The 14,677-nt window shown below is 43.9% G+C and overlaps 1 protein-coding gene across 3 annotated transcripts in view; it reads right to left on the reverse strand.

Annotated features, from left to right (window-relative positions):
• Nucleotides 1-3,205: 3,205 nt before the first annotated feature.
• The window catches only part of LOC115129312 (protein FAM13B-like), a 64,111-nt gene continuing 52,639 nt past the window's right edge, over nt 3,206-14,677 (reverse strand). For 2 of the 3 annotated variants that reach the window (XM_065018505.1, XM_029659522.2), the window contains 8 exons: nt 14,304-14,514; nt 13,981-14,122; nt 10,479-10,560; nt 9,906-10,058; nt 9,012-9,223; nt 8,376-8,872; nt 5,501-5,602; nt 3,206-3,949 (listed from right to left, as the gene is read on the reverse strand). In XM_065018505.1, the coding sequence (XP_064874577.1) occupies nt 3,826-3,949; nt 5,501-5,602; nt 8,376-8,872; nt 9,012-9,223; nt 9,906-10,058; nt 10,479-10,560; nt 13,981-14,122; nt 14,304-14,514 (1,523 nt within the window). In that variant the 3' untranslated portion in view covers nt 3,206-3,825. The remainder of the gene's footprint in view (nt 3,950-5,500; nt 5,603-8,375; nt 8,873-9,011; nt 9,224-9,905; nt 10,059-10,478; nt 10,561-13,980; nt 14,123-14,303; nt 14,515-14,677) is intronic. The other variant, XM_065018506.1, reaches the window with a different exon arrangement.

Genomic DNA, 14,677 nt, shown 5'->3' on the forward strand with positions numbered 1-14,677 from the left:
GGAGTTTTTCCTCTCATTTGGCCGGGTCATGGTCACCCTCTCCTCACAGACATATCTGACCTCCATAAAAACACATTTCAGCTCTTAATAGCCTTCAACTGACTCAATGGACTGTAAACCACCTAGTTGTTGTATGGATACGGGGCTTTATACGTTGCAGTACATTTTTCAATAAAGCTAATGTAATTATATCTGGTTAATGTAACCTTTCCCCTCAGGTTGAACCCAAGATGACAACTTCAGCAAAAAGGCATGGAAATTATCATCTTTATTTTTGTATGCATTTTAATGTACGTCATTTCTGATTTTACTTCATAATTTGTCAATAAAGGAAAACAAGTAATCAAACATATACATACTGAACAAAAATAAACAAAGATTTCACTCCATATAATCAGTCAATTGAAATAAATAATCTAATCTATGGATTTCACATGACTGGGCAGTTCAGCCGTGGGTGGGCCTATGCCCAACAATGACTACACCCCAGTCCAGTCAAGTGAAATCCATATTGTTTTCTACTGAGGAGCCAGGCCCAGCCAATCAGAATGAGTTTTTCCCCACAGACAGAAATACTCAGTTTCATCATCTGTCTGGTCTCTGATGATCCCGCAGGTGAAGAAGCCATATATGGAGATCCTGGGCTGGTGTGGTTACACGTGGTCTGCGGTTGTGAGGCCTGTTGGACATACTGCCAAATTCTCTAAAACCACTGCAAGAAAGTCCACCAGAGTTGTTGCCAGAGAATTTAATATTCATTTCTCTAACATAAGCCATGTACGCTCCCTCAATTTGAGACATCTGTGGCATTGTGTTGTGTGACAACTGCACATTTTAGAGTGGCATTTTATTGTCCCCAGTACAAGATGCAGCTGTGTAATGATCATGCCGTCTAATCAGCTTCTTGATATGCCACACCTGTCAGGTGGATGGATTATCTTGGCAAAAGGAACAAATGTACAACATGAGAGAAGATTTTTGTTCATATGGAACATTTCAGGGATCTTTAATTTCAGCTCTTGAAACCAACACTTTACATGTTGCGTTTACATTTTTTGTTCAGTATAGATGTAAAACACAGGTCCACAGATAGAAGCTCTGGGAGCCGGTTGCTGATTGGGTGGTCAGTTGATGCAACCTGCCACCGGCCCACCTGGGTCAGAAAAACAAACATGCGTGGGATGGCATGGGACTATGAACAGGCTCTGCAGGCACAATGCAAAAATCATCTAGTAAAAAAAGCCCTTGAGAAATGGACATGGAAATAAATCGATCGACCAATTTCACTCATTTCCTTTTTAAATAATATAAATCGGAAAGTTCGGTCCAAATGTGCCTCCATATTGATAATCTTGTTACATTTGGTTTAAGCAGTGCCCCAAATAACATTATGCTGACAACAAAAAATATAAAAATGCTGGTTTAGCAGAAAGAAAACTGAGTCGCAGTGGAAATCTCACAGCAGTTATAGTCAAGTGACAGTTTCATGGGTTGGTCTGCAAGGTAGAAAACAGTTCCATGAATAGATGAAACATTAATCAGCCGTATACTCAGAAAATGCACATACAGGGTTAACAAGGCCCCACATTCCATTGATACAGGCCTCAACGCTAATTTATTGCTTGATCTTCATGGCACAAATATAGAAACAATACAAATCTTTGCCATGCAAGCCAACTACAGTCTAGCTTATACAAAACACTGAAGATTCCTATCCAATAGAGATTCTACACCGTATAGAAGTATTAGTGAAAGGTTACAAAAATGATTATACTAAATAATGGTCATAAAAATAAAAACTCATGTTTGAACATCACAGAAAGTAAACGGGTCAAATGTGTTCAAAATAATACAAATCTGACGTTCATCCTTCCATATAAATTGTGCTTCTAAAACAAAGGAACCAATCTATAAACAAAACAAGGGCTGCATTCTCAGAATGCTGTGCAAATAACATCTAGAACCTCTCCACACTGTTCACCCGTACATACAGTATACCAAACCCTGCCAACGCAAAACAAAGGTTACAGGACTGTGAGAGACGAAGTGAGACGAAGGCCAAACTCCTGGTTCAGCGCAAACGTCCTTCAGGCAAGACTAGATTCTGTCATTCTGGGTGTGTTGGTCTGACATTCTACCTGCTGAAACAGATGCAGATCTTTAAAGTCAGTGCCACTGGGGATGTCTTCTCATTCCAAACCCTTCCTCGACAACTAGCATACAGCGGTAATTCCCCACCCTGCCCTAAGGAGTGCCTAGGCATCTAGTCTACAACAGATCTTAAATGGTTTGTGTATTTTATCGCCAGGACTAGAATTAGTCATTTGAACAGACAAAGTTCCTGCTTGGTCTTGTCAAGTCCAGATAGCTTCTGAAGGATAGTGATGTGAGGCTGCCTCGGGGCTGACTGCTAGTTTAGCTAGGGGTCAAAAGGTTAGGGTCGATAATATCTACGGAGTGGCAGGCAGGAGGCATGACGCCAAAAGACCAGACACACCCCAGTGTCATTCCCAACATGCATCACTTTGACTCTGTTGTAGTTGCATGTGACCTTTCGAACGAAGCCCTTAGGAACTTTGGGATAAATAGGGACAGGGTCAAATTGTTGGTGCTATTGGTTCTGCTTGGCAGTGGTAAAGCCTTCTCAGAGCTCTGTGGTCAGACAACTCCCCAGGACCTGACAATGACCTGGCTCTACATTGCCTGGCCAAAAACTGGCTCACTATGGGACATATCCCATACACTTCACCAACCAGTGTCATCCCGCCGTAACACTGCCTTATGCTGTATTTAGCATAATACTGATGCAGTTGGAACAGCTTTAGATCAGAGACAACTCAATAAGACACCTCACAAAGATCCACTCTGCAATTGAAAGCATATAAGTAAAATAAATTGGGACATATTTATATGCTAAAGTCAAGCAGTCCAGCTTTATTGCCAAAATGCAGACGGTTAAGGTAACAATGCTAAGTGATGAACCTAACTGGCTGTCCTGCCCACCTGGTGTCAAACTCCTTTCAGTGATGACTGAATATTAAAACAGAAAGGATGAGCACAACCAGTCCCAACTGATAAAACTCGCTCAGTTTCCATAGTGGCAATTGTGTAATAATAGAACAATTGGAATAGCATAAGACACTTAAAACTAAGTTCGTTTTCAAACTTGAGAGAATCTCTTCATTAAAGAAAAATGACATACAAACACGTGTAAATATTTATGTACAAGAAAACATACATTAATTACTTTTTCCAAAAAGATCTCACTCAAGACGACACAAAAAACATCCTAGTGTTGAATGATGACAGTGGAGTTGGTTAACTGAATCAATATCGGAAATAGAATGAGCAGTGTCCTTGCTCTGGGGGAGGGAGAGTTAATTTTGTGGCCAGGCGACTACAACACACTACACGCTCCTGTTAAATAGGATTTCTCAGTATGAGAAACTAACATACATGAAGTTAATGAAAAAACTTAAGTTTAAACAAACACTAAACTCTAAAGAGGAAGAGGGAATTCCTCTGAATGAAACAGGTAGAAAGAAATCAAAAGGGTGTGTAGAGTCTTGACTGGTGGGATGAAGAGGTCTCTTCATCAGAGTCCTTAGAAAGGAGCCTACACTGAACATTAGCTGGGGATGGCAGAATCTGATGGGTGGTTTTGGGGAGACAGTAGTGAGATACGGTGGATGCTGTGCCGTCTCTCGGGTGCAGGTAGGAGGATGGTTGATAATGGAGGGGTGACATGTCAGTCCGTGGTGAGATGGGGGACCTTCAGTCAGGTGGATGGAGGGAAGCAGGGTGGCCTCCCTCCGTCTTCTCGCTCTAGATAGACTTCGAGGAATCCTGCTTGCTGATGAGCACCTCCAGCAGGCGCAGTTTGGCTTTGAGCCGTTTATACTCTTTGTACTCGTCCATCATGGGTAGCCTGTCCTCCTTCTGGACGTTCCTGTCGAGGGAAAGGGAGAAGGCCTGAGACACCAGTTTGATACGTGCCGGTTGTCTAATGCGTCGGAAGGCTGAACAATCATAAACAAAGAAACTGTTGTAGTAAATAAGACAGGAGCACTGTCTGAGACAACTCAACTAGTCATCCCAAGCGCTTCATCTGTCACGGTGGGGGGTTGACACAGGTACTAAAGCTTCAGCATCCCTGTAGAGTGCATTCCTAAAGCATTCAGACCCCTTTACTTTTTCCACACTACAGCCTTATTCTAAAATAGTTTCAATTATTTTCCCTCATCAATTTACACATAATACCCCATAATGACAAAGCAAACAGGTTTTTAAGAAATGTTTGCAAATGTATAAAAAAAAACTACTGAAATATCACATTTACATAAGTATTCAGACCCTTTACTCAGTACTCTGTTGAAGCACCTTTGGCAGAGATGACAGCCTCAAGTCTTCTTAGGTGTGAAGCTACAAGCTTGGCACACCTGTGTTTGGTGAGTTTCTCTGCAGATCCTCTCAAGGGATGGGGAGCATCGCTGCATAGCTATTTTCAGGTCTCTCCAGAGACGTTAGATCAGGTTCAAGTCCGGGCTCTGGCTGGGCCACTCAAGGACATTCAGAGACTTGTCCCAAATCCACTCCTGTGTTGTCTTGGCTATGTGCTTTGGGTCGTTGTTCTGTTGGAATGTGAACCTTCGCCCCCAGTATGAGGTCCTAAGCGCTCGGGAGCAGGTTTTCATCAAGGATCCCTCTGTACTTTGCTCTGTTCATCTTTCCCTCGATCCTGAGTAGTCTCCCAGTCTCTACAGCTGAAAAATATCCCCACAGCATGAAGCTGCCACCACCATGCTTCACTGTAGGAATGGTGCCAGGATTCCTCCAGACGTGACACTTGGCATTCAGGCCAAAGAGCTGATCTTGGTTTTATCAGACCAGACAATCTTTTTTCTCATGGTCAGAGTCCTTTAGGTGCCATTTGGAAAACTGGAGCTCTGTCAGAGTGACCATCGAGTTATTGGTCACCTCCCTGATCAAAGCCCTTCTTCCCTGATTGCTCAGTTATGCCGGGCGGCCAGCACTAGGAAGAGTCTTGGTGGTTCCAAACTTCTTCCATTTAAGAATGATGGAGACCACTGTGTTCTTGGGGACCTTCAATGCTGCAGACATTTTTTGTGCTTTGACAATCCTGTCTAGGAGCTCTACAATTACTTCAACCTCATGGCTTGGTTTTTGCTCTGACATGCACTATCAACTGTGGGACCTTATATTATATAAATTATATTAATATAATTTACCACAATTTCGAGTCTCATAGAAAAGGATCTGAATACTTATGTAAATAAGGTAATTCTGTTTTAATGTTTAATACATTTGCAAACATTTATAAAAACCTGTTTTCGCTTTGTCATTATGGGGTATCGTGTGTAGATTGATGAGGGACAAACATTTAAATATGGATAAAAGTAAGGCTAACAAAATGTGGAAAATGTCAAGGGGTCTAAATAATTTCCGAATGCACTGTATGTAGGTGTGTGTGTGTACCGACCTGCCGTTCTGCTGGTAGAACTCATCCTCAAACTGCCGGATGGTGTTCCTTAGCTTCTTCTTTTCAGCCCGGGCCTTCCACAGCTGCTCCAGGAGCTCAGGCCTGTACAGGAGGGGTCATCATGACAATCTCAACCAGGGGTTTCATCACAGAATGAAATGCAGAACACAGTGTGTGTGTGTGTGTGTAACAGTCAAACAGACACCTACTCATTCAAGGGTTTTTATTTTTATTTTTTACATTGTAGAATAATAATGAAGACATCAAAACTATGAAATAACACACGTGGAATCATGTAGTAACCAAAAAAAAAAGAAAAAAAAAAAGGTGTTAAACACATCAATTTTGAGATTATTCAAAGTAGCCAGCCACCCTTTTCCTTGATGACAGCTTTGCACACTCTTGGCATTCTCTCAACCAGCTTCATGAAGTAGTCACCTGGAATGCATTTCAATTAACAGGTGTGCCTTGTTAAAAGTTAATTTGTGGAATTTCTTTCCTTAATGCGTTTGAGCCAATCAGTGACAAGGTAGGGGTGGTATACAGAAGATGGCCCTATTTGGTAAAAGAACAGCTCAAATAAACAAAGAGAAACAACAGTCCATCATTACTTTAAGACATGAAGGTGAGTCAATCCGGAAAATGTCAAGAAATTTAAACGTTTCTTCAAGTGCAGTCACAAAAACCATCAAGCGCTATGATGAAACTGGCTCTCATGAGGACCGCCACAGGAAAGGAAGACCCAGAGTTACCTCTGCTGCAGAGGATAAATTCATTATCGTTAACTGCACCTCAGATTGCAGCCCAAATAAATGCTAACTACTACAGAACACCAATAAGAAGAAGAGACTTGTTTGGGCCAAGAAACACGAGCAAAGGACATTAGACCGGTGGAAACTTTGGTTCCAACCGCCGTGTCTTTATGAGACGCAGAGGAGATGAACAGATGATCTCTGCATGTGTGGTCACACCATGAAGCAGGTGGTGTGATGGTGCTTTGCTGGGGACACTGATTTATTTAAAACTCAAGGCACACTTAACCAGCATGGCTACCACAGCATTCTGCAGTGAAACACCATCCCATCTGGTTTGCGCTTGCGCTTAGTGGTACTATCATTTGTTTTTCAACAGGACAATGACCCAAAACACACCCCCACGCTGTTTAAGGGCTATTTGACCAAGAAGGAGAGTGATGGAGTGCTACATCAGATGACCTGGTGTCCACAATCCACAGACCTCAACCCAGTTGCAATGGTTTGGGATGAGTTGGACAGCAGAGTGAAGGAAAAGCAGGGAACTCGTTCAAGACTGTTGGAAAAGCATTCCTCATGAAGCTGGTTGAGAGAATGCCAAAAGTGTGCAAAGTTGTCAAGGCAAGGCTACTTTGAAAAATAAATTTGAAAATGTTTTAGATTTAACACTTTTTTGGTTCCTACATGATTCTATATGTGTCATTTCATAGTTTTGATGTAATGTAGAAAATAGTAAAAATAAAGAAAAACCCTTGAATGAGTAGGTGTGTCAACTTTTGACTGGTACTGTATAGATATCTATCTATATGTAGTCGACCGATTAATCGGCAGGGCCTATTTCAAGTTTTCATAATCGGTAATCTGCATTTTTTGGACTCCACGAGGAAACTGCATGGCAGGCTGACCACCTGTTACGCGAGTGCAGCAAGGAGCCAAGGTAAGTTGCTAGTTAACATTAAACTTATTTTATAAAAAAACAATCAAATCTTAACATAATCACACATTGTCGATGATATTACTAGGTCATCTAGCTTGTCCTGCGTTGCATATAATCTATGCGGTGCCTGTTAATTTATCATCGAATCGCAGCCTACTTCGCCAAACGGGTGATGATTTAACAAGCGCATTCGCAAAGAAAACACTGTTGTTGCACCAAAGTGTACCTAACCATAAACATCAATGCCTTAAAATCAATACACAAGTGTATTTAAAAAAATCAATACACAAGTATATTTTTTAAAAATCTGCATATTTAGTCAACATTGCCTGCTAACATGAATTTCTTTTAACTAGGGAAATTGTGTCACTTCTCTTGCGTTCAGTGCAAGCAGAGTCAGGGTATATGCAGCAGTTTGGGCCGCTTGGCTCGTTGCGAACTGTGTGAAGACCATTTCTTCCTAACAAAGATCGTAATTAATTTGCCAGAATTTTACATAATTATGAAATAACATTGAAGGTTGTGCAATGTAACAGCAATATTCAGACTTAGGGATGCCACTCGTTAGATAAAATCCGGAACAGTTCAGTATTTCACTGAAAGAATAAACGTTTGGTTTTAGAAATGATAGTTCCCAGATTTGACCATATTAATGACCCACGGCTCATAATTCTGTGTTTATTATATTATAATTAAGTCTATGATTTGATATTTGACAGAGCAGACTAAATTGATTCTATTTATGTATGGGTTAACTGCCTTGTTCAGGGGCAGAACGAATGATTTTTACCTTGTCAGCTTGGGGATTCGATCCAGCAACCTTTCGCTTACTGGCCCAACGCCCTAACCACTAGGCTACCCTGCCGGCCGGGGCTATGTGCTCCCTCACGCCCCTAGCTAGATTTACTGCCTTATCCAGTTTACACTCCTCAGACCAGCTCCTCTAATAGCCATCAACCCTGTTCCAGGTGCTTTAAATACACGTCATATGACAGCCAGAGCTGGAGCCCATTTAACCTCCACGGCCGACGTTTTCGGAATTGGATGTGCAGTTGTGTGTAGTAAACTACATGGCATTACACTGGTGACTGTACCAGATTATTGAGGAATGAGGAGGCTGTTGTGAATGGAGTGTAGTGGCATGCAGATGTGATGTGTGTGTGCGCGTGTAGGTGTGCATGCTCACATTGACGAGGCATTGGCGCTGGACAGGCGCAGGTCCAGGGCCAGTTTCCCGGAAGTTTCCTCCATCTTGGGCATGAGCAGGCTGTCTCTGTGTCTCTGGGAGCTGGTCTGGGGCTGGAACACTGGGTCTAGAGCCATGATCACCTCTGACCCCAAGCTCTGGAGCTCCACACTGCTCTCTTCCTCCTCCTTGGATGTGGCCTCCTCTTCCTCCACTTCACCCTCCTCCTCCTCTTTGATCTCGTCACAGAAGTGGGCAGTCTCTCCCTCGATGATGGGTTGCAGGGTGTGGTTGCGTCGCTTGCTGGAGGGGGAAGCGATGATGGGGGTGATGCTGGCGCGGGTGAGCATCTGCTTGACCAGACGGTAGCGGTCGTACAGCGGTTTGACCACCAGCCTCTCCTCTCTGGTCACAGGTCGACCATGGAGTCCCTCATAGTGCAGGAGGTTCTTCTGTAGGACCGTCTTCTCACACGACAGCTGCTCCTTGGTCATTTTCTACAGGGAAAGAACCATTTTTTACATTCATTCCATAAATTGTCTGCTATGGCTTTCCAGCTATCACAGGGACCATTACGTTTTAGGACAGAACTGTTCACTATCTGGTTGTAGACAGTGTATTTTTCCCCTGTCTCACCTTGGTGTCCTCTGGCCAGCCGTCGTCCTCTCTCTTGCCTTTGACGCGGCTCTGGATGAGGTTCAGGGTCTCCTCTCTGGTGGGTTGGTGGCCCTTGGCCTCTCCACCAACATCGTGGCCTGCCTGGTCCAGGGTGGAACCAAAGCTCTTGGGCAAGGTGTTGCTGCGTGGCCGCGTCTGAGGGGTCAGCTCAGCCTCCTTGTGTTTGGCATCTGAGTGGGAGAGAGAGGTAAAGAGAAGAAACGTGAGGGTGACTGAGGAACAGAGGGGTTAATTAACATTAGTAACAGTGGACATACAGGAGCTTGATGGGCTGTTATTGCAGCTACCATGAGTCCTCCTGTCTGTCAACCAGAGACAGAGAAAGAGGATAGCCCTGACAATCAACCATATGTCCACAGACACAAACACACCAGACTAGCCACTGCTAAAGGTCTGTCTAAAGCCACAGGAGCATACGGATGAATGAGCAGCAAATCAAATAAACCAGTCAGTCTGCACTAAATTAATTTTACAATGTTCCAAAAGGCATGTTCTCAAGGACCATATCCATTCAAAATAATAACTGTTGGAATCCAGCTTCCACACTCTGGCTAGAGACTCCCACCCTGTTCGCCGCAGGATTTACACCCAAATTACTCCACTACATGACATACTGCCAAACCCCAGACTGGGGGATGTGCTTGTGTTACGTTACCAGTGGATTTTGTCACTTTTGTTTATTTCACTTGCGTTGCAATTTAAACATATGTTTCCCATGCCAATAAAGCCCTTTGAATTTAATTGAGAGGGAGAGCAAGCGAGAGAGAGAGAGCTAAGAGAAGAGAGAAAGAACAGAGAGTCTACCTTCAGTTGGAAGTATTGGTTTCTACTTACTGCTGTTAATGTACTTACATAGGTAGGGTGTCTGTTTAGAGGCAGTGAGGGGACGTGCAAGTGTAAAATGGGGTGTGTTCGGGGCGGAGGTGGAGGAGGTTTGGTGGCGTCTGTATGACTGAAGCACCGCCTGGTGCCTCAGGGACCCTTTGAGAAAGAGATGCTGTCTTCCTGCAGTTGGGGGACGTCCGGTTTTAGAATTTTAAAGAAGAGAGAGACACTTATTCGGCTTTGCATCTCCCGATTGGGGGGGGGGGGGGGGGTGTTCAAATGGAATTGATATAGATGGATGAGGGGGGACTTTCACAATGGACCAACACAGTGAGGGAAGGCCATTATGTTAGAGCCACAGTTGGTGTGCACTGTAATACCCATGCATTGATGAGACTGACCCAGCTCCGCCACCACTGGACTGGGCAGTCAGGCAGGCGGGTCAGGGCAGGACCAGGTTGCCCAGGGGAGGAACAGGATGGCACACAAAAGTTTACCCGCCAAGCTGAGTCCAACCCAACCAACCCCACACCCCTGCCATGGAACCAAGCACCCTCCCACTCCCCCCAACACAACCATGCAGACAGAGACTGCTCTCACCTTTTAACTGTTTGCGGATTTTGGTGAGGTCGGTCATCCACTTGAGGACCTTTGGGTTAGCTGCACTATCACCATGGGACGGCTGTGGGGAGAACAGTGAATACTGATGAATGGCATCCTGCCAGCTGATTGCATACTGTGCATTTATTCGAAGCATGAACTTGTTCCTCATATTGCAATACACACACACACACTTGTATTTTCACTCTCTCAAACTGTTCCTCATATCACAGTATCTACTGTGCATTTGGAAAGAATTCAGCCCAGTTGACTTTTTCCACATTTTGTTACGTTAGCCTTTTTCTAAAATTGATAAAATGGTTTCCCCTCAATCTACACCCCATAATGACAAAGTGAAAACAGGTTTTCATAATTTGTTGCACATAAATAAAACATTTAGAACAAACTTTATTTACATACAGTACCTGTCAAAAATGTGGACACACCTACTCATTCAAGGGTTTCTTTATTTGTACTACTTTCTACATGAACACTATGAAATAACACATGGAATCATGTAGTAACCAAAAAAGTGATTATTCAAAGTAGCCACCCTTTGCCTTGATGACAGATTTGCACATTCTTGGCATTCTCTCAAACAGCTTCACCTGGAATGCTATTTCAACAGCCTTGATGGAGTTCCCAGATATGCTGAGCAATAGGCTGCTTTTCATTCACTCTGCGGTTCAACTCATCCCAAACCATCACAAATTGGGTTGAGGTCAGGTCATTGTGTAGGCCAGGTCATCTGATGCAGCACGCCATCACTCTCCTTCTTGGTCAAATAGCCCTTACACAGCCTGGAGGTGTGTTGGCAAACCAGATGGGATATCGCTGCAGAATGCTGTGGTAGCCACGCTTGCTAAGAGTGCCTTGAATTCTAAATAAATCAGAGTGTCACCAGCAAAGCACCCCCACACCACCTCCATGCTTCACAGTGGGAACACCACATGCGTAGATCATCCGTTCACCTACTCTGCGTCTCAAAAAAACATTGCGGTTGGAACCAAAAATCCCCCGGTCTATTGTCCATTGCTCGTGTTACTTGGCAAAAGCAAGGCTCTTCTTATTATCAGTGTCCTTCAGTAGTAGACCGTGGAAATCTGTGTAGGCCTTCATTGTTAATAAGAATTTGTTCTTAACTGACTTACCAAGTTCAATAAATGTTAAATAAAAAGTAGTGGTTTCTTTTCAGCAATTTGACCATGAAGGCCTGACCATTCGACCTCTGAACAGTTCATGTTGAGATGTGTCTGTTGCTTGAACTCTGAAGCATTTATTTGGGCTGCAATTTCTGAGGCTGGTAACTAATGAACTTATCCTCTGCAGCAGAGGTAACTCTGGGCCATCTCAACTGGGTTGAGGCCGGTGGATTGTGGACGCCAGGTCATCTGATGTAGCACTCCACCACTCTCCTTCTTGGTCAAATAGCCCTTACACAGCCTGTAGGTGTGTTGGGTCATTGTCCTGTTGAAAAACAAATGACAGTACCACTAAGAACAAACCAGATGGGATGGTGTATCGCTGCAGAGTGCTGTGGTAGCCATGCTGGTTAAGTGTGCCTTGAATTCTAAATAAATCAGTGTCCCCAGCAAAGCACCATCACACCACCTCCTCCATGCTTCATGGTGGGATCACACATGCAGAGATCATCCGTTCATTTACTCTGTGTCTCAAAGACACGGCGGTTGGAACCAAAATTTCCACCGGTCTAATGTCCATTGCTCGTGTTTCTTAGCCCAAACAAGTCTCTTCTTATTATTGGTGTTCTGTAGTAGTTAGCATTTATTTGGGCTCCAATCTGAGGTGCAGTTAACGCTAATGAATTTATCTTCTGCAGCAGAGGTAACTCCGGTCTTCATGAGAGACAGTTTCATCATAGCGCTTGATGGTTTTTGCAACTGCACTTGAAGAAACTTTCAAAGTTCTTGAAATTTTCCGGATTGACTGACCATGTCTTAAAGTAATGGACTGTCGTTTCTCTTTGTTTATTTGAGCTGTTCTTTTACCAAATAGGGCCATCTTCTGTATACCAACCCTACCATGTCACAACACAACTGATTGGCTCAAACGCATTAAGGAAAGAAATTCCACAAATTAACTTTTAACAAGGCACACCTGTTAATTGAAATGCATTCCAAGTGACTAACTTATGAAGCTGGTTGAGAGAATGCCAAGAGCGTGAAAAGTTGTCAAGGGAAATGGTGGCTACTTTAAGGAATCAAATATAGAAAATATTTGGATTTGTTTAACACGTTTTTGGTTACTACATGATTCCATAGGTGTTATTTCATAGTTTTGATGTCTTCACTATTATTTTGTGGAAAAGGCACACCTGTCTATTTAAGGTCCCACAGTTGACAATGCATGTCAGAGCAAAAACCAAGCCATGAGGTTGAAGGAACTGTCCGTAGAGCTCCGAGACAGGATTGTGTCAAGACTCAGATCTGCGGAAGGGTACCAAAACATTTCTGCAGCATTGAAGGTCCCCAAGAACACAGTTGCCTCTATTATTCTTAAATTGAAGCAGTTTGGATCCACCAAGATCCTAGAGCTGGCTCCCCAGCCAAACTGAGCAATTGGGGAGAAGGGCCTTGGTCAGGGTGGTGACCAAGAACCTGATGGTCACTCTGAAAGAGCACCAGAGTTCATCTGTGGAGTGGAAGAACCTTCCAGAAGGACAACCATCTTTGCAGCACTCCACCAAGCAGGCCTTTATGGTAGAGTGGCCAGATGGAAAAGGCACATGACAGCCTGCTTGGAGTTTGCCAAAAGGCACTTAAACCTGGCACCCTCTTTACGGTAAAGCATGGTTTTGGCAGCGTCATGCTGTGGGGATGCTTTTCAGCAGCAGGTACTGGGCGACTAGTCAGGATTGAGGGAAAGATGAACAGAGCAAAGTACAGAAAGATTATTGATGAAAACCTGCTTCAGTGTGCTCAGGACCTCAGGCTGGGGTGAAGGTTCACCTCCCACAAGGACAATTACTGTAAGCACACAGCCAAGACAATGCAGGAGTGGCTTCGTGACAAGTCTATGCATGTCCTTGAGTGGCCCAGCCAGAGTCCGGACTTGAATCCAATCGAACATCTCTGGAGAGACCTGAAAATAGCTGTGCAGTGACACTCCCCATCCAACCTGACAGAGCTTGAGAGGATTTGCAGAAGAGAATGGGAGAAACTCCCCAAATTATGGTGTGCCAAGCTTGTAGCGTCATACCCAAGAAGACTTGAGGCTGTAATCGCTGCTAAAGGTGCTTCAACAAAGTACTGAGTAAAGGGTCTGAATACTTATGTAACTGTGATATTTATGTTTTTTTTTTTTTTTTTATACATTTGCAAAAATTTCTAAAAACATGTTTTTTCTTTGTCATTATGGAGTATTGTGTGTAAATTGACGAGGGATAAAAACAATTTAATCAATTTTATAATAAGGCTGTAACGTAACAAAATGTGGAAAAAGTCAAGGGGTCTGAATACTTTCCGAATGCACTGTATCTAACCTTGTAGTTCCTCTCTTTCTCAAACTGTTCCTCAAATTGTTTGATCTTCTTCTTGAGGTTCTGAAGCTTTTTGGTGAGCTGGTGGGGGACTGAGTCGTTCCTCACAGCACTCTCTTTGGAAGTGAAGGAGGCACGGTGAGGCCTAGATGAGACAAGTGAGTGAGAGTGTGAGAGGCGGTGACCATGCACCTGAAGCCTCAATGCAAAATCCTGGCTTGCAAACACGGTTTATAAGATCGAATAACTAAACAGGAAAACATCAAAGTCGCCCATCATGTCTATAGAAATAACCATTCCTGATGAGTGAGCCAGTGTGTTCTCACCTCCCCAGGGCCTGGTGGGCTTTAGTAGGCGAGGTTGCGTCGGGGTGCTGCAGGAAGTGTTGGCTGTGGCCAAAGTCCAGGAAGCGACGGGCCATGAGGGGATGGGAGTCCTCCTCGTGGGGCAGGGGCACCATGCGCCCGGCCAGGGGGGACAGCTGGGCCTCACCAGAGTCACTCTCATCCTGCCATGACTTGAAGGCTGGCACGGGGTCTGGGTGGGACAAAAAGAAACGCACAGATGAGTCTCAGTGTGTAACAAGGGTCATCTACAGCACTGCAGTTCAAGGACCTACTGAGACAGGACACCAACACATTGGTGTCCTAGTCTCCTCCTGTAAAGTGAACTAAAATCAATCACTGCCATTTTTGTTGAG

Source organism: Oncorhynchus nerka, linkage group LG5, assembly GCF_034236695.1.
Source record: "Oncorhynchus nerka isolate Pitt River linkage group LG5, Oner_Uvic_2.0, whole genome shotgun sequence".
Classification (NCBI taxonomy): Eukaryota; Metazoa; Chordata; class Actinopteri; order Salmoniformes; family Salmonidae; genus Oncorhynchus; species Oncorhynchus nerka.